Raw genomic sequence first — 20622 nt, forward strand, 5'->3', positions numbered from 1 at the left:
GGCTTCTCTCTGTGCGCTCCCATCTTCTCAAATACGCCTGATGACAGATCTTACGAGTCTAGGCCCTCACAATGACTTCAAGAGCCTCTTGGTTTTAGAAATGACAAAAATCTCAGGCGATTCTTTCACCCTTTCTCAATTCATCCTCCCCACCCTGCCCTCCCCCTCTTTCTCTCTCGCAGTTTAATTGCTATGAGCTGCCTTCTCCAGGTCAGTTTTGAGATGTGAAGTCACAAGCTGTTCCAGCAACGTGAAGGCATTGGAATGAGGGAGGGATGGCCTTTGGCGTCCCCATGGTTACCTCTGCCATGGGCAGCACCCTGGAGGGGCGGGCAGCCATGTTTACCAGCTCCACGCTCTCATAAACTAACTGGGAATTCTCCAACTTCCAGCCCTGGTTCTCCAGCCTAAATCTCCATCCTGCACTCCAGACCAGTTACGTCCAAAGGCGGCCAGACCACCTCCTCCTCCCGCATGGCCCCCAGGCACCTCACACTCAGTGCATCTCCCCAAGCCGGGTCCCTCAGCCTGTCACCTCAGCAGAAGGCATCCTGCTGGCCCAGCCAGCCAAGCCAAACCCTGAGGAGCACCCGACTCCCCTTTGTCCAACCAGAAACAAGTCCTCCATAAATTCCATCTCCATAACGGGACCGCGAGCCCCACCGCAGCTGACAGCTCAGACCCTCAGACTCTTCTTAATCGCCACCCCAGCCTCCTCCCCAGTGCCCTGAATCCACCCTCACTCCAGCAGATGCATTGTCCACAGCCCAGAAGCCAAAAAGAGCCTAGTGAATGCTCACAGCTTTACATAAGCAAAGGAATTTACTCCATTCCTCCCATCCTGGTCTAAGTGGCAGGGGACAGTCAGACCTGACCGAGGGCTGGCCCTGAACCTCAACGCCCTTCCTCCCTCAGCCCAAGGACTAGTTGAGTCAAGCTGTGGGGGCCTCCGCAGGCCCCAGATCACTCCTGTTCTCTTGGCTGGCTCCCTCCGTCCTAACCGGCAGGTATCTACTGCAGCAGCGCAGCCGAACAGAAGGGCGGCGGGCTCTGAGCACTGGCTCTGCGACTCACCAGCTGGGTGAGCAGGTCGCTGCTCCGAGCCACAGCTCCCCTTGAGAAATGAGGGCTATGTTAGCCTCTCAGGGGCTCGTGGGCAGCACACGTGATAAGAGAGCCGCTCACCAGAAGTTGCCAAAGAGAACACAATGAATAAATAAGCCAGGGCCCAACACCACCACTGACGACATAGCCACAGACGGCATTTGACACGTTTCTTTCCATGTCCTTTTTCCTCTCTATGCTTGTGGTTATTTCCTAGTTCCAAACCTAGAAAACATATAATTTCCATCTCTGCTTTTTTCACTCAACCTTCTCTGTGAAGTATTTGCCCAATTTATTGCAGGTCTTCATAACCATCATTTTAAATGACTGCTAAATAAGGCATAATTCCATCAAAAACTTGTAACACTCTGTTTGGTAAAAAGAGCGCATTTTTAAAACAGTTTCAATTTTTTCTGATTATTGAAACAATTATGCTTGTATAAAATTTGGAAAGCACAGGAAGGTAAAAAGAGGATGAAAATATCTCATAAGCCTGTAATTTAGAGTAAACTAAATACTCTGGAAAAAAGTGATTCTTATCAAACCATTAAAATAGTCTACCCTATGGCTGTGGTCTTATTCACAGAAATCATGAGAAAGTAGTTGAAAATCTAGCATTGTTTCCAACACTTTGATTTTATAAATCACATGGCAATAACTATTCTCGTATGCGCATCTGGGCACATCGCTAATGATCTCTGCTGCCACTGGCCTGGTGCATGCACCTGATGCACTGAGACCCCACCCTCCCCTCCCAGCCGCCTGCTGGCTCTCGCAGGTGTTACACGCAGTTCAGGTCCACGGGCACTGGGCCACGCTGTGTGCCGGACACTGAAGCTACAGCCAATAATAAAAGCAATCTCTGCCCTCAAAAGCAGTCAGCATGCAGAGAACCCCCACGTTCCGGGGGGTGCACACAGAGCTGCCACATTCCCTCCCTGGGTCCCATGCCCAGCTGCTGGAACACAGACTTAGCAGGGAGAAAGACAGCGACAGACACAGACCACCGCGTTTATCCACGTACCCACTCCACTTCCCACATAACCAATCAAGGGCTGTTTTCACTTCCAAAGCCCACGGCCACAGTTGACACAAAATAGTTACTATTGGTTGTGTGCTTATCATGCACAGATCCAAATGCTTTGCATGTATTCTGCATTCCATCCTCACAGCAACCTACTATTTATCCACTGACTTGCTTGTGGCCACGTGGCTAGTATAAAGCAGAAACAGGGCTCAAACCCAGCCAGACTGCTCCAATATCCATCCACAGAACCACTTGTTCTACCGCCTGCATGGCCGATTTTGCCTCCTAAATACCTTTTAGATCTGCCCACGTCTCTCTGCTCACCATCCTTGTCTGAGCCACTGTTGGTTTTTCACTTGGACGATTGCAGTAGCCTAAGAGTCTCCCCAGACTCTCTCTTGGCCACTACACTCCATTAACCATGTAAAAGCCAATGTGCTTTTTTCAAAAATGGAATTTCATCTGTCCTTTCTCTTCCTCAAATCCTTCAGAAGTTTCCTTTATGCTTCTAGCATAAAACCTAAATCCTTGCATACAGCCCACAAGGCCTGGAATTGTCTACCCTCTGCCCACTTCTCCTGCCTCATCTCTGCCTGCTCCCCACACTCCTTCTAGGGCTCAGCTTCACTGCCCCTATTCTTACTCCGTGTTGGGGCGAGCCTCCCTCTAGCCTCAGGGCTTTTGCACAAGCTGTGCTCTCCTCAACCACCTAAGGTCCTAAGCGACTTCCGCAGGGTACCTACCCGAGGTTCCACCGTGCAGCCTCACAGAGCATGCTTCACGGCTATTGCACGCAGCTCATCCATGATACGTATTTATCACTTCTAGTGACCCCTCCGCCAAGACAAAGTTAACCATTTGATTTTTACCACTAAGAAGTCAGCTTTTCTTTCCCTTCGTCTTCTTTTTGTATTGCAACCATCCGTTAACTAAAATTTGAGTTTCTTTACCTATTTCCATTACATTTCCTGGAGGTTGTGATGGAAAGGCACGGAGGTGGGGAAAGGAAGAAAAAGAAGAAATGGGACACAATTATCGATTATCAAAATATCCGAACACTCCGGGCAGAAGAGAGCTAAGCGGTCCTCCGGAGGCGGAGTTTGTGTCGTTTGATTAGACTCAGTGACCCGGATGGAGTGCACCCGCCATCGAGAAACCCTGCAGAGGTAGCGTCGTCCTCTCCCCGCCCAGGAGCGCCTGCTCCCCCAGCGCGAGGTGTCCGAGCTGGCCGAAGCCAGCCTTACCTTTACTCTTTCTGTTAGACCATCAAGAAACTGACCGTAAATTCGGCGATTTTCGGCACCCGGAACTTCCCTTTGTTCTTCTGCTCGGGCTGGTATTCCGTTCGCGTCTTCACGATAACCTGAAACGTTCAACAGGCGTTAGCACACCTGGAGGCTTGGGACATTTTTCTTTTTCTTTTCTTTTCTTTAGTAACTAGAATTGATTATACAATGCATAAAGATCAGAAAATAAAGAACCTCTCAAACACACACAAGAAAATAGAAAATTCAAATTACCCGTAATATTTCCCCATTCCAACAGAGACGACCACAGGTGACAATTTCAGTCACAGCTTTCCAGATGTTTTTACATGCATAAATATGCATGTATTATATATTTGCTATTTATGCAAATGTATGATTTCTTTTTATGAGATAGACTCATACTTCACAAATTATAACCCGCTTTTATCCCCCAACACTATACTAACATTTTTTTCCATGGGGACAAATGTGCGATTTCATTTTGAGGTAGCATAATACTTCACTGGATATGTATACCAGAATTAATCTAATTAGCCTCTCGTTGTTGAACATTTAGGTTGTTTCTACAGTCGGGTTACATAAACAAGTTATGAGGAATATCCTGCAGCTAAACCTTTGCACGTATACTTAATTCCAATTTGATTTTGGGACCTCCACAAAAAGAAACATGAAGGCCCATTGAATCTATTGTAGCATCTTATTTTCCAAAGCCTGAATGTCTTGCAGGGGCGGTTAATATCCGATCAAGATGTGCTGTCAACCTGCCAAGACACTGATGCCACTCCATCCCACTGTGCAAGCGAAGTGGAAGGAAAAAGACAGCTGACAGGTAATCAGTAACTATTCCCGAGTGCCATCGTGTCCCGTGCTGTCTGAGCCTCAGGGCCTCATCTACACACTGTGGACAATAACCATAACCCCTATTTAACAAGGTTGTTTTGAGGGTTAAATGCGATGATGATAGTAATATTTTTGGACCCACTTATTATGTGCCAGAACTAGATTAAGCACTTCATACACTTTATCCACATGCCACTACTATTTCCATTCTCTTGACAAGGAAACTAAAGCTCAGAGATGCCAAGATGCTTGTCCAAGGTCACACAGCTGAAAGGAAGCAATCTTCTGACCATGATCACTCTGACTTCTCATTAGAGCTTAAAGTAACCAAATTTTCACTGAAAACTCCCACCAAGTCTTCCTGGAGACAAACAGGCCAGTGTATGGATTCAGACCAGAATTCTTCTGTGAAGAAAGTTCTTTAAAATCTGAGAGGCATGCTATGGACTAAATGTAGCTCAAAAGGGAAAGGATGGGGACAGAACTACTATGATCGAACATCTCCTGTTTGGTGATTGAATATATTGGTTAAAGAGGCTGTGGGGCCCAGCCCATTGGAACATGTCTCCCTCCCTGACATCTGGAACCCACCTGCAGACACAAATTCTGCTGTCGTGTCCCACCCCACCCCAAGACAAAAAGACAGCCTGGCATCTTTCCCCAGGGGGTGCTGCAGCCGCACAAGGAGGGAGGGGCTTTGGGAGTGGGGTGGAGGAATGTTCTGTTATTTTTCTTTTCTTCCTAGTACGTACCTCAAAGAACAGGAAAGCAGAAGCCTCTGCACCACGGGTAAGAAAAACAATCCTCAAGCTTTGTGAATTTACGATCCAGCGAGCATTGGCCACGTGACACGGGTCACATCACTTAATTCTGTGCTGTGAGGCAGATACCAGTATTGTCAATACTGTGGGGAGGCGTAAGAGTGTGGGCGGATGCGAATCCTGGCTCTACCACAAAGCCTTCTGGGTCTTGATTTTCTCATCTATAAGATGGGAAGGTAACCACAACTACCTCAGTGGGTTGTTGTGAGGCTTAAATGACTTAACACAAGTTCAGCCCTCAGACCATTCATTCAATAACAAAACTTTATTTGAACACTGCCCCTGAGAGCTGCCGCATGTTCATCTGTGGATGTCTGCAGCAGATGTGGAATTGGGCCTGGCTTGCGCCTGTCAGCCTGCAGGTCCTCTGTACCCAGCCTATCAGGGGTGATACAAGGACTTCTTAAGAACAATCCTGCTCAAGCAAGGTCCTGAACTCCCTGTCTGAGAAAAAAAGGGTTTTGAAGGATGAATAGAAGTTTCCCAAGTGAGCAAGCCAAGGAAAGACGTCTTCTGCAAAGAGAAACACATGGCTGAAGAAACAAAAGTGTGAAATAGCGTGTGGTCTACACGTTTTGCTGTTTTGCTGGCATGTGAACTGGCTAGGCAGGCGAGAGTGGGGAACTAAGGTAAATAAGAGAGCAAGCACTAAAGCACAGCCATAGGCTGGGTGCTTCTGTCAGTACCTAACTCACGACGTCTGGAAAGGGCCAAGCGTCATGGTATATCTGCAGGTGCTTGTGAACATAAAGGATATTCTACAAATTTTAATTATTAGACATATTTTGGATATCATTAGATCAACTGTCAGGTTATGAAGTGGTATGGAAAATTTAGATGTCTGATCACTTCTCTGAATCCACATTCTTAGAAATATTCACTCACTTGGAATTATAATGGCAACTCCCTACCCTTCGTGTTGTGTGTGTGTGTGTGTGTGTGTTATAATACATCTCAGTATCTATTGCCAAGCACTGTGAATTCCCTGGTCAGTGTGCCATGTGAGCCATCAGCCTCGGGGCCACAATCGCCTTCTGCGGTAGGCAGCATTCTAAGATGCGCCCCAAGATTCCCGCTTCCCGCCATCCCCACACATGCACTCATAATCTCCTCCCTCAAGAGAGTGGGCAGGACCTGTGAATATGATGGCCGAGTCTCTCCCATGATTACATTATGAAATGTAAAACTCCATCATAGCGGGTTAGGTTGATCGCTACCAGGGGAAAGGCAGGAGGGGGGAGGGTGGAAGGAGTAAAAGGGCACGTGTGTACGTTGGCAGATGGTAATTAGTCTTGGGTGGTGAATACAATGTAGTTTACACAGAAATCGAAATAAAATGATGTACACCTAAAATTTATATAATGTTATAAACCAGTGTTACCTCAATAAAAAAAAAAAAAAAAAACACCTCCATCACAGCAGACTGGAGAGAACTCCTGCTGCCGGCCATGAAGAAGTCCGTGGACGTGTTGTGAGAGGACCATGCAGCTACACCTGAGGGCAGCCTCTAGGAGCTGAAAGTGACCCCAGTTGACAGCCAGGTCGCTTGCGAAAATGAGGACATCAGTCCTACAATCTCAAGTAACTGAAATCTGCCGACAACCTGAAGGAGCATAGAAGAGGACCCTGGGTGCCAGACGAGAAGGGAGCCCAGCCTACACCTTGATTCCAGACCCGTGAGACCCCGAGCAGAGAACCCAGCTCACCTGTACTAGACTTCTGACCTATAAAACTGTGAGATGATAAATTTGTGCCACTAGATTTTTGGTAATTTATGACACAGCAATAGAAAACCAATATGCTTTCCCACGGTGCTGAGCCCACCTCAGCCGCCTCTTGGCCTGAGCCCTTCCCTGCCGGGTCCTGAGCCGTCAGAGTGCTCTCCAGCGTCTGCACAGCACACATCAAATGTGAAGAAGCACGTGCTTCTTAGTCCTTCCTTCTGCCCCTCTATCTTTAAAAACATCCTTCCCAAAGCTCAAAATGCTCAAAACCATTTTCATCATTCCCTGTAAATTTAAAAGACTCCTTGCCACAGCCGCCATGTTGAGACAGGAGACAGAACGAAAATAATATTACTGTCAGAAGGAGACAATGAATAATCATTGCAGGCAATATCATTCTAATTGTCATAATAAATATTTCGTGGTTGCTTCTCTAGCATTCATTTCCTTCTTCCATCAAAAGCCCCGTGATATTCCTTCGGGGAACTCACCTCTGTCCCATGTGGCAGTCGTGTAGTCTGGTGGGGTCCATCCCCCCCTTGATGACAGGATGGTTTCTGATTGGATTAAGCCAATCAGGGCATACTATCCTATTGGTCACAAAATTTGATTGGCTCAGAGATGGGCACATCACCCAATTTGCACCAATGAGATATAAGGCCATACTGGCAAGGACTTGGGGAAAGAAGCCTCATTGCCCTTTAGGAGTGTCCCCAAAGAGTGTGCTCGTCCTCTGGGTGGGGTGAGGACTGGAGCTCTGGAACTGCTGAAGCGATTGTTCCACTGTGAGGAGGAGCAAGAGTGAGGTCGAAGGCAGCACATCAGGGAGGAGAGAGCCGAGGGGAAACCGAGGTGGAGGTGGGCCCTGATGACACTCTGCCCTCTAGATCCTTGCCTGAAGCCAGACCCATGCTGGACTCTGCAGTTATGGGGGAAAATACATACTCTTTGGACCTTAATCCAATTTTGGTTGGGTTTTCCATTGCTTGAGGTGAAAAGCTTTCTATCTGATACAAATGTGTTCCAAGAAAAACAAACTGGAAAACTATTAGAACTTAGTAAGATGTCCAAATACTAAATAAGCATAACAAAATCAATAAATTTTCTTGGCTTCCACAGAGAATAACCTCAAAATATAATGGGTCCACCAAAAGGGATCTAGAAAAATGTTCACAGCCACTTTTCTCATAACAGCTAAAACTGAGAACAATCCAAATGTCCATTAACAGGAGAATGGATAAATTGTTGTTTATTCATAAAATGAGGTGCTACACAGCAATATTACACACACGGGTCAATCTTGCAGACATTACATTGAGCAAAAGAAATCTGACACAAAGAGGTTTTATACACTGTGTGATTCATTTATATCAAGTTCAAAACGTATATAAAAATTTCCATGTTGTTTATTTATATAATATATATATATTTAAATATCCCATTTACAGTTTGCAGTAATGGGGGTGCTGAGTCCAGGCAGAGTTGGGGTCCAAGCCCTCCTTCGAATCCATATCCTGCTGCCCTGAACCCCCATGAGGTGTTACTTATGCCCTGTGTCACTCTCTAATGAAGACACTTCTCTTGGTTTCAGAGCCTCAGTCCTCAGAGCACCAAGTTCAAACACAGGCCAAGGGACAGGAGGGTACTTGACCCCATGTCAGTCCTCAGGCAGCTGTTCCTCTCTGCGGCTAAGCCACATTTTCTCCAAAAGCAGCCCAGGTTGCTACATAATATTTATCTTTGCCCCTGAGTTAAGCGTGAGCTCTCGAGAACCCCACCTGCACGTCAGAAGCAGGTCCTTGCCAATTTGCCAGGAGCAAATGGACAGTCCTCTGGCCTCACCCTCTTGGCCTCTCAGTAGTGTTTGACAGGCTTGTTCACTGGCTCCTCCTTGAAATGTCCTCCTCCCTTGGGTCCATGGCCGTCTCTCTCTCGGCGCTCTCCCTGCTCGTTGGCCGGCCCTCCTCAGTCTGCTCCTTTTCCACACGGCCTCTCAATATTAGAATCCCTCCCGGCTAGGTCATGGGCACTCCTGCCTCTTTCTACAAGTCCCCCTGAGTGTTCTCACTCCCCTCTTTATTCTCATGAAGCTCAAATTTACGTCTCCAGCTCAGACTTCACCCAGCTCTCAGACAGCCCTGCTGGACATGTGCCTTTGGGCCAACACCCCCAAATTTACCACGTCCACAGCAAGGCTCTTGGATTCCCCGACCCACCTGCCCCTCGACATCTTCTTCCCTATGGAATCCCCAGCTCAGAAAACAGCAGCATTATCTACGCCATAGTTTGTGTCAAATCACAGGAATCTCCCATGATCTCTCCCTTCCCTTCACTCCCCAAATCCATTCCATCACCGGCTCCCGTTTCCTCAAAAACTTCTCTCAAACGGACCCATTTGTCCAATTACAGTGCTGCCACCCTGGTGCAGAGCATCCTCATCTCTCCGTGAGTTTTCGCTCTGGCCAGCCTCCTTGTTGCCATTCTTGCCTCCCCAAACACAGGGAAAGGAGCTTTCTAGATCGAGGGAAGAGCACACACCAGCAAACAATCAGAAGACTCTCAGGAGGCTGTCACCTGGGGGAACCACAAAGACGTGGCCAGGGAACAGGGCAGGTGAAGGCAGGGGGAAACGGGCTCTGAATGCCACCCTAAGCATCTTGAAGATTAACTGGAGGGCAGTGAGGAGCTGAGGAAGGGTTATAAACCAGAGAATGGTTTTGGAGATGTGCACTCCGGGCAGAGGAGCAGCCTCTGGCACAGTGAGGATACACTGGAGAGATGGAGAGAGCAGGGAGGACCCAGCTCACGAAGTTACTGGAATCAAGCAGCTACCATGCCACGAAGCGTGGTGCTCTGTTCCTATGGAGTGGAGCCAGAAACATTTCCCTTCTATAAAAGGAGATATAGTAACACGCATGGTTTTTTTTTAGGACCTCTGAAGGGGAAAGCATAAGAAATGTTAGCCAATCATTATTAATTGTACCTTGGAGGAACCAGCTTGCATAAGCAAAGAAAGAGAAGAAGAGGAAATAAATTTGCAAAGAAAGGCTCTATTCTCTGCAGTTGGAAAAAAATGGAGCGAAATGGAGCTCTGAGCTCCTTGATTAATAACAGAAATGGGAGGGAAAAAGTGGAGAGGAGAGGAAAAATTTTTTCTACTCTTTATTATTCAGGGCGGGGCTTTACAAATATTCGGAAAAATGAACCTCCAGATTTTCAAATATCATTGTGGATTTGGGTAAAGAAACAAATTTGTTTTTTTCGTATTTATCAGTCCCCATTGTCCTGTCGGAGGCTGATATGAAGGACGTAATTTAACATAATTGGCATTGTGAAAATGGGATAAATTATTCATCCCGAAAGGACCCCTCGCCTGGATATATTTCCCCTTCGCAGGCAAGGCCAGATAATACATGGTGGTTCAGACGGCACAAAGTACAGAGCATAAAAATTTAAAATACTACTTGCCGGGATTATCAATAATGAAGAGGTTCCCACATGGAGAGGCCCCGGGATTGGCAGGAACAATGAATAAACGTGCAGAAGTGCTGACAAGGAGCAAGACTGTATTTTTATGAGCTGGACTTGCAGGGGACAAAAATAGCTCTCAGCTGCACCCTTCAGCTCCTCCCTGCAGCAAAGAGAAGTTCAGAGCAAGACCACGGACAGCTAGCCGTTCAGCACCTACTGTGTGCCAGGCACTGTGCTAGGGGCCCTACTGACGTGTACTCAGTTAGTGCTCAGCACTCTGCTTACAACATGCTCTCCAGTCCTTACATCTCTCCTCTAAGGTCGTCATTACTCCTATTTCTCAGACGAGGACTTTTCACCTCAGAGACTTCAGTCACTTGCCTATGATCAAATGACTGGTAAGTCGTCAAGCTGGAATTCAAACTCAAGACGATCCTGCTCTTTCCTATCTGTCATGTTTAAAAATAAATGGTACAGGGGCCAGCCCCATGGCATAGCAGCAAAGTTCAGCGTGCTCTGCTTTGGCAGCCCCGGTTCACGGGTTCGGATCCCAGGCGCAGACCTACACCAATCGTCAGCCATGTTGTGCCAGTGACCCACATATAAAGTGGAGGAAGATTAGTACAGAAGTTAACTCAGGGCTAATCCTCCTCAAGCAAAAAAAGAGGAAGATTGGCAACAGATGTTAGCTCAGGGCAAATCTTCCTCAGCAAAAAAATAAATAAAAGGTACCTACTATGTGCCTGACACTGTGCCAAAAGCTTTGCATCCTATATCTCAGCAAATCCTCTCCATCACTGAGGTAGGAATGACTGTCCGCCATTTACAGATGAGGAACCTGAGTCTTGAGAGCAGAAATGACTTCCCAGCCTAATAGCCACTGAGAGGCAGCGTCAAGGCTTGAACCTGAGCTTCTGGCTCAGACCCAAGTGCCACCCACCAGTAGGGTCGTAACCCTCCACCTCCGATCTTTGGGACCTGGGACAATAGGCACTCCATAACACTGTTGAATGAATGAGCAAACCAATGAGTCCTCTCTCTAAAGAGACCAGGTGAAGTTGCCCACATGGGGCCTGAGGACTTAGGAAGGGGACCCTTCTCCCATTTGCCCCATCACACTTCACCCCACACTTCATTTCTTTGGGTTTGAATCCCTTTCCCTGGGACTTTGAAGCTGGGTATTGGACCCAGAAAACAGGGTAAAATGTCAGTGCTCATAGGATGTTAATGGCAGTGTAGTCCAATCCCATCAATTCATAGATGGGGAGATGGGAGCCCAGAGAGGGAAAGGGATTTGCTACAGGTCACACAGCAAGACTGGGTCAGAACCAGGCCTCTGGTATGCACCTGCTGACTGAGTCCTAGTGCAGGGCTCTTTCTGTGGGATCAAGTCTCTTTTCCTTGCTGAGCCTTTGCTGCCTCAGAGCAGAATGGAAGGTCGGCTAGCACGGCCTCAAATGTACCAGTGAGTCTATGGCTTAAGTCTCTGCCTCTCCATCTCTGTGGCAATGCATAGTGTGGGCAAGATGGAGGACTCCGCATAGGACCCTCCACAGAGGCTTCCAGTTCCTTCTGCTCTGAGCAGAGGCCAGCGGCCTGGGCTGGAGTCATCGCAGTGAAGGAACACAGCTCCGCCACCAGGCTTGTCCTCTCCAGTCCAGGGGCCTAGCGCACTTCACTGCTCAACTTTCCTTGCAGCCTCGGGCCAGGCCCTGTGCTCTCCAGGAACAGTGGTCCTGATTCTGGGACTGAATTGATGATAACAACAACAACAATAAAAATTAAAACTTTTCATTAAGCATTTACTAAGCACCGGGCACTGTGATAAACATTCCACACGTATTTTCTCATTTCATCCTTAAAATAATTCTTAGAAGAAGATATTATTGTCTTCATTTTAACAATTGGAGAGGTCAGAGTGGTTAATAAAATTGCTCAAGGTCACACAGCAAATAGGTGGAGTTCAAACTGCACTGCTATAATGTCTCCCTCCAAGTACAGGGACAGGGCTTGCTCTAGTGTCTCTGTGTGTGTGTATGTGGGCAAGCCACTTCAGCTCTCTGAGACTGTTTCACCGTCTGTGAAATGGGGGTGATTTTTAAAAAATAGAAAATTTGATACATGCTCCTGGTAAAAAACCATGAAAATTACAGAATAAAAGTCTTCCATCAGCCCCACTCGCCCCATCCCCACTCCTTAAACATTTCGTGGTTTCTTGCGTGTCTTCCCAAAACTGTCTTATAAATTATAAGAATAAGACATACACACATGTTTCCACAGATGAGATCACTGCAAACCATGCTCTTTAAAATTGTTTTAACCAAGCGCTGCATCTGTCGCTTCTTCCACATTAGCACAAGCAAGCCTGCCTTGTTCTCGTAACAATCACTTAGTATTCCACATCCGTGCCCCGGAGTTTATTTAGCCAGTCCCTTCTCATGGAACATTCCAGGGTTTTTAATATATAGGCTTTTGCATACTTGCAAAAATATACCCATAGGATAACTTCCTGCCAGTAGGAAGCATACCAACCAAACAGTAGCCAGAGTTTAAATTGTATAAACAGTGTCAAAATACCCCTGATATTGCACCAGATTACATAACCAACGGGAGCATGTTGAGATCTGCTTTCCTCCAGTGTTGTCAGCTCTGGGCATTGTCATTTTTTTTCCCAACCTAATAGGGGAAAAGTTACATTTTCTTTAAATTAAGCTTTTAAATTATGAAAAACTTCTAATATGCTTCGTGATCATTTTATGTCTCTGTTGGAATCATCTAGGCAGAGATTTTGCCCCAAGTCGGGGTGACATAAGCCATCTCCTGCGAGACCCTGAAGAGCAGACCACGGGGCTCTGCATGCCTGCAGAGATGGCGTTTTGGCCGCTCTCCGGGGAAAGGCTGCCGGCTACATGATGCTCTGGCTCAGGGAGAGAGAGAAACCCTCTGGTGAAACCAGAGAGAGGCCAAGAAGGCATACAAGACCAGGGACCAGAGTGGTGTCTCCTTTGCCCAGCATGCTTCCAGGTCCACCCGTCGGGCCCCTGCACCCCTACCCATGAAACCCCATCCTTCTCAGCACGTTTTGCTTTTACAGTCATCTTCCAAAAATGTCAACTTCAGACATGTTCCAGATGTGCAGTGAAAGAAAGGAAACTATATCAGTGTGCTCCTTCTGTCTGCCGTTTAGACAATTTTCATGTGTTTGCCTCACAGTAACCCTATTACGTAGATCTTATGCTCATTTTACAGTTGGAAAAAACCAAAGGCCTGAGGTGCTAAGCAACTTGCCACACAGTAAGTAAACAGCGTCGCTGAGATTTGAACCCAGGTCTCCAGGACTAGAGTGCGCGTGGTCTACCACGCAAAATTTGAAGTGTGCCAAACATCCATAATTGACCTCTAAATGTCTGCACTTCTCTCCTTGACGAGCAGGTGACCAACCTCCTCCAGACAGAGGTGGAAGTTCGCCCAGAGCCCAGCACCAGGCAGCTGGCTGCCGAGTGCACGGTTCACCTGTGGCTTTGCCACGGTAGGTTTGTGCCTGTCCGTGGCTTGCTTTCCGTGGACCTGCCTCCATTAGCTGGCATCTCCCAGCACATCCCAGTGCAGATCTTGGCTGCACAGTTTCTTCTGGGTGTTTCCTGGGACTGCGTTTCACCTCCCTGAGCCTATTTCTGCATCTGTAAAGTGGGGTCATAGAAGCAACCTTATACAGGGGTTGTGGGGACATCTGGGTTATTGTGGTCATTTAGATAAACCAAAGGCAGGAAGGCTGCAAAGACACATCCTAGAATTTGGGATCTGCAGGTGGTGTTCCAGCTTCTCAAGCCCTTGCTCCCATGGCCTTGGGAAAGCCACCCAACTGCTTAGATGCTAGACTATTCTGCCACCTGGCAAGTGGAGAAATTAAGCCCAGCTTTAAGCTAGGCAAGGGACAGGGGGCGTCATTCAGCTGGCATTTCCCACTGCGCACTGCACGCCAGGACCAAGGCTACAGAGACGAGGCAGAGCCGAGGCCCTCAGGCCTGGGGGCAAACCTTCTCAGTGCTCACCTGGCACCACGCCTACATAATCCAGCCCACTCCCTCCGCCACTCCCCTAGCGCCCACCACCGTCGCCCTCACCAACGCGGCAGTGGCTTTCTACCTGATCCCCTGCCTTCCACTCTTGTCTCTTCTGCCACCACTCCTGGTGGGCGTGCTGCAGGACACCCAGTCACTTCTGTTTGGGGGAAACTACTCTGGTGCTGTGAGGGGGACAGATTGAAAAGAAAGAGGAAGAAGAGACCAGGAGACCCAGCATGAGTCCCTTGTCGCTAGAGTGGCCCACAGCAGCGAGAGGAATCTTCCTAAAACAGAAATCGGATCCTCTTACTCTCCTCTTTTAAATTCCTCTGCAAAAATACACCAGGCCTCACATGAACCCGTACCGCCCTCGCCTCACTCCCCGAGTCTGTCCCCCTCACTCCGCACGCCCAGCAGCTGGCTTCATGACTGTTCCTCCATCTGCCTAAGTGCCTGTCCGCACGCTGCTGCCTCTGCCCCTGCTCCCTGACCACCAGCCTCTAGGGCTCAGCCAGGGCTCCTTCCTCAGAAGGACGTCCCCTGACCACATGCCCATCACTGTTAGGTCCCCCTAAGTCTTGTTCTCTCTTGTGTTACAGCACCTCATTCTTTCCTTAACAGCCCGTCTTGCAACTTGCATCCATGTGCTTTTGTTTGTGTGATGGCTTGTCTGAAGTCCCAGTGGACTGGAAGCTCCATGGAGGCAGTGGCCATGCCTATCTTTTCACGGCTGTTTAGGCACAGCCGCGCACAGTGCCTGGCACACAGAGGCACTCAAAGCAGATGTGCTGGATGAATGAATGAATACCTTCCAGTGCGATAAGTACAACCACAGCTCTAGTTATGGGCAGTCGGGAAAGGTGTTCAGAAGAGGGGTATTGGCTATTCAGACAGCAACGGGGTGGGAAGGGCATTCTGGGCGGGAGGGATGCATGTGCAAGGAGGAAGGAGCATGAAACATCCTAGAGGACCCGGAAAACTCTACGGCAGGGTTTCTCAGCCTCGGCACTGTTGATATTTGGGGTGGGATAGTTCTTTTTTAGGGGACTGCCTTGGGCATTGTAGGATATTTAGCAGCATTCCTGGCGTCTACCCAGTAGATGCCAGTAGCGTCCCCCTTCCAGTTGTCACAACCAAAACAGTCTCCAGACATTGCCAAATGTCCCCCTGGAAGGAAAAATCACCCCTGGTTGCCAACCACTGCTCTCGGGAGGCCTGACATGCTGGTGTTCAAGGTACAGTGTGGGGAGTGGTAGGAATGGAAGCCAGGGGGCAGATAATGAAGGACCCCAAATGCCAAGGTGAGGATCTGAGGACTGTGCCCTGCGAGGATGACTGAAAAGGGTTTGCGCAGGAGAAGGACGTGGTCACACCTCAGGGCTGGTAGCCTGGGTGCAGTGTGGAGCGCTGGTTAGAGTGAGGGAGCAGGTGGGAGGCCAACTGCCAGGCCAGCTGGGCCCTTCTCCCGAGGCCGGCGCTGCGCAAGCAGGGAGCGCTGGAGGCTGGGATGCTCTCTCTAGAGGATGGCCCCGGCCCCACCTGCAAGTCCAGGAGAGCTCAAGGAGGAGCCGTGGCCGTGGCTGGGGGAGTGTGGACTTTGAGGACGTGCTCTCCAGGTGTGGGGGCTCCTTGTTATTGAAGGCAGAATGGTGCAGAGGGAAAAGTTGGGGTGGCAGGTGCTACGAGGTTCCAAGCCCAGCTCTTCCACTCTCTGCCTGTGAACCTTGGGCCAGTCACTCCATTGATCTGAGCCTCAGTTTCCCCATCAGTGAAATACCCACCTCACACAGCTGTTGGGAAGATTAACTGAAACAACAGATGTAATGCTGGGCATGGCCCCATTCCTAGCCCCAAGCAAGGACTTCCAACCTGCTGGTCCTCTCCACTTAGCCTCCAAAATATTTCCCCCTGAGGCTCAGCTTTCATGCTAAAGAGTATCTGGTGAGCAAATCTAAAGATGATTGTCAGTATTACATACCAAGAACACTCTGTGTTCTACTTTTTCAAAAAGAAAAACTATCCTTTAACATTGGGGTCAAATATCCTTCTTTCTGATAACCATTTTAGCTTCAAACACTCACCACCTGACTGGAACCTAATCAGAGAGCCGACAGCTGTGCCAGGACTTGCTCTGGTTCCCTGTAGCCCTGTGAGGGTGAGTCCCAGTGTTGTCACACCGCTTTACACACGAGCAGGCTGAGGTAGTTTAAGAAACTCGCTTCAGGCCACTAGCCAAAGTAGGCAGGTGGAGCAGGGGTGTGAACCCGCCTGGGGAGGGGGCTTCAGAGTCTGCTGGTGACTAAGCTTTTGGAGGACCCCTTTGGCTCCTTGAGTGGAATTCACTTTTAACACATCTGTTCAAACATCAGGGGGAAAAAGTTGTTTAGTCTTATAAATATTATAAAATCTAAGTACTAGCACGGAAAACTGCTAATATAATTTCCCACACAGAGAAGAGAACACAAAGGCCTCCGGAGGAGAAAAAATGCACACGAGTCACCCTGTAGGGTGGCAACCGAGCTCGAGCTCAAGCCCAAGTTGTGGACTCCCAGGCCAGCTGGTTCCCTGTTTCTGTTGAGGTGGAAGGTTCTGGAACAACACTGCCTGGGTTCTGGGTTCTCCAGACATTTCCAGATGCCTACCCACTATGTGCTTTGGGACGTTATTTGACCACTCCATGCCTCAGTTTCATCATCTTGAAAAACTGGATTAAAGTAGCAACTCCTTTATTGGATCCTATTAACTATTGAAAGGATGAAAGAAAATCATGTGTGTGTGTATGTGTGTGTGCGCACATGCATATGGCTCAGAACAGCACCTAACATGTAGGAAGCCCTTGGACATGATCATTAGAATTCTCCTCTGGTTGGTTTTGTGCCAGGCACCTTACATGTGAGGCCACACCTAAGTTTGTTCTGACAATTGCAAGGTAGGTGTGCTCCCCCGGCCCGCCCCCCCGCACAGAGGAGGAAGCTGAGACCTGCCTGGTGGAGAAACTTTGCCATCAATGTTAGAGGAGTCTGTGGTGTGGCCCTTGGGCCTGTGTTCCTGTGGGATTTGCATCTTTCAGGAGGCATCGGTTTCCCCCTCCGTGCATGCAGGTCCACAGTGTATTTATCCTTCAGCCTTTGGGACAGCTTTTTGGTACATTTTAACAGAATGCTCAGTGATTATCAGGCCTACCTCCTCTCTCAGGGAAATAAGGAAGCCCTTGGAGGCAGGGGGACAGGGTGGGGGGAGTGGGAAAGACAGAAGCCACGGTTTCTCTGGTGACTGGCAGGTGTGTAGGGTTAGTGGGAGAGGCAACCTCACCACAATCCCTTTTCCTTGCACACCTCTCAGGCACATGCAGATCTTCAAGGCTGCAGCTGTTGGCTGGAGGGTAAAGATTCTTCTTAAAGCCTCACGAAACCTCAAGAGAATATCCCCCTTACTCTTCCCCAATTTCCATTATATTCGGGTTCACATTCCAGCATTGCCACTTACTCCTTCTGTGAGCCTGGATTACTAACCAAATTTCTCTGATTCATCACCTTTTGCCTATAAATGTGAGCACATCATCCCTGACTCCCAGGGGAAGCGTGCATGTAGCACGGTGGTTCTCCACTTTGGCTGGACACAGGACTCATCTGGGGAGATTTAATTAATACTGGCGCCTGGGTCTCACCCCTAGAGATTCTGATACAGTTGTTCTGGGGTGTAACCTAGATGTCAGGATTTTAAAAGCTTCCCAGGTGATTCTAACACACGGTTAAACACCAAGAACCCCTGATATAAATATAGCAGACACCCAATGAATACTGCCCCTTCACATCTCTTTAGTGTTAACTGCCTGCTCAAATTTTATTTTTCAAGGCTTTATTGGTTTCTCAGGATGGCTCAAGTATTCTTTATTTCTGCCACCCCCGGGCACTTTCTCATATTGACAACCTCTGCACTTTCAAAACAGATGATTCAACCCCCAGCCAATCAGGCAGGCCCTTTATCTAGCTTTGGCTCGTTTTCTGTTCATTGGATAGAGCCAATTGGTTAAGACACACAATGCCCTCTTGGAGATGCCAATGAGAACAAGAAACAGATGGAATGATCCATTGTTTGCTCCTCAGTCAGGGAACTCCATCATTTGCCTCCAAATCTCTCTCTTACAGCGAGCAAAAGCTCACATTATAAAACCAAGTCCTCTCAGCTGCATCTTAAACAATAACGTTTCTCCCACCCATATCCACGGGATGACCCCCCCACCTTTGTGTATGTAAATGCCCACCTCCATTTTTCATGGACTACTCCCATGTCAGGAGATGTGCCATCAGCCAGTCACTCATTTCCAGCCACGCCTCCCCCAAAGACACTCTACTCCAGTCATGCTATTTCCCCAAAGCTCTCCATGCTTTGCACATGCGTGCCCTTTGCCTTAAATGCCTTTCTCTCCCGTGCTCCACCTGAAAGGTTTTACTCACCTTCAAAAGCCAGATTCAAATGTTCCCCTCTGCAGCTTACCTAACCTGCCCTCCCAGCTGCCTCCCCACCACAACAGAATTTGGTTGTTTCCGTCTCTGTGCTCCCACAGTCTTGGTAATGCTCAGCATTTAACATGACGCATATACTAATGTAAGTATTATACTAGATAGGGATTTTTTCATTTGTCTTTTTATAACCAACCTCTAGCAGAGGGCCAGGGCCTTCATAGGTGCAAACTAAATGCTTGTTGGACTGTGTCCAATCCTCTCTGCTCAGATCTATACCAGTCAGTTTTTGAAACACCTCCCCAAAATAATCAAATCAGATTTCCTCTGTCACCATCTAGAAGCTTATTATCCTTCATCTGTTACAATAAAACTCTAAAAAGATTAATTTTCTGCCCCATGTATGTACATGTGAATAAAAAAAAATGAATAAACACTTACCATAAATCTGAAATAACACAAGAGACGTCATGTCTCTCAAAGGAATAACTACATTTTACAAGAAAGGGAACATATTTGGCTGAGGAAGCAATGAGAGGGTTTTGGGGGGGATTTTTTGCTGCTTTATTTCCTACGATGGGGGAGCAGGGGGGCTGCTGAGGAGAAGAGCACCTGCTTTACCTTTTCCGGAGCAGGCAGCTGTAAGTGGTTAACCTCCAAGGGGGTGATGAGAGGGACGGTCTGGAAGCCATCCTCAACCGAAGGCGGCTTGGTTCCCTTCTCGCTGGGGTTACTGTTCAGCTTCACCATCCTTATGCCTTTCTTCCCAGACCTAAGGCAAGCAGTGGGATTCTAGTTACAGTAGGAGGTGAGGCAGGGAAAGAGAGGGCTGACGATGGAGAAAATAGCGCTGTCCTCAACAGCTCCACTCAGGCAGCTTTCAATGTAGAGATCAGTCATCGATCTTCTGCCAGATTTCCTGACATGATTCCCATTATCCAGTAAAACTTCTTTAATCATCAAAATATGCCACCTGCCCATGGGGTTCAACAGATCTCAAATTTGGGAAACTCAAGGCAAATCCAAGACTTACTCAAAAAATATACAAGCTTAAAAAAATAATCTAAGACAGTAGAACTAATGTAGTCATATAATCTCAGTGAAAATCTTATTCTTAGTGCCGAACTAAATGCTCTTATTCTGGGTCACCCTGCGGTGTGATAAATTGCACCTTACCACCCTGGTTGCTATTTTACCATATTGGCTTTTCTTCAGCAATCTCTCTAAAATACAATAAATACATTCAATGTTTCTATGTGTAGTGTACCCTTTGACATGATATGTAGGTTGTACAGGAGATACAGTTTCCTAAAACAAAAAAGGACTGGCTCAAACCCAGTCCTGTTATTCAGCCATGGAATGCCTCCATTTCCTCAATAGCGAAGGGCTATTTTTTTTTTTCTTTGCTTCCATGGAAAGTTAGCAACCTCTGTACTGCAAGATTGCCAGCTAAATACACAAATCACATTTATTCTTCTCCAGCTCCCTTGGAAGTCAAACGGTGCTCCCACCCCACCCCACCCCCAGAAGCCCAGCACAACTGAATTTCTCTTGTCAATCCTGCTGATGGAACATTATGAGACAAGATAGGTTTGTTCTGGGGGTAAAAGGGATGGTAAAGGGTTGAAGGATATTGGGGAGTGGTTATAGCAAAAACAAATGTCTACTTACTGTGCTGCACTCTTGGGGGTCAGAGCAGAGCCAAGCCAATTTGAAGAGGACAGCCAGGAGTCCTCCCTCCACAGCCCGAGCTTGTGGTGCTGAAAGGACAGCGCCTTGTGTGCGTCTGGATTGGGAGCTTCTGAGAGCGAGGCGCGAGCGAGCAAGCGGGGAAGGGCTC

The 20622-nt window shown here is 47.9% G+C and overlaps 1 protein-coding gene across 1 annotated transcript in view; it reads right to left on the reverse strand.

Moving 5' to 3' along the window:
* NSG2 (neuronal vesicle trafficking associated 2) overlaps positions 1-19532 on the reverse strand; it is a 61600-nt gene extending 42068 nt beyond the window's left edge. Inside the window, exons 1-2 of the mRNA XM_046668634.1 lie at positions 19404-19532; positions 3411-3494 (exon numbers count right to left, since the gene is read on the reverse strand). Of these exons, the coding sequence (XP_046524590.1) occupies positions 3411-3494; positions 19404-19532 (213 nt within the window). The remainder of the gene's footprint in view (positions 1-3410; positions 3495-19403) is intronic.
* Positions 19533-20622: the final 1090 nt, after the last annotated feature.

The sequence above is a fragment of the Equus quagga genome, chromosome 7 (genome assembly GCF_021613505.1).
Source record: "Equus quagga isolate Etosha38 chromosome 7, UCLA_HA_Equagga_1.0, whole genome shotgun sequence".
Classification (NCBI taxonomy): Eukaryota; Metazoa; Chordata; class Mammalia; order Perissodactyla; family Equidae; genus Equus; species Equus quagga.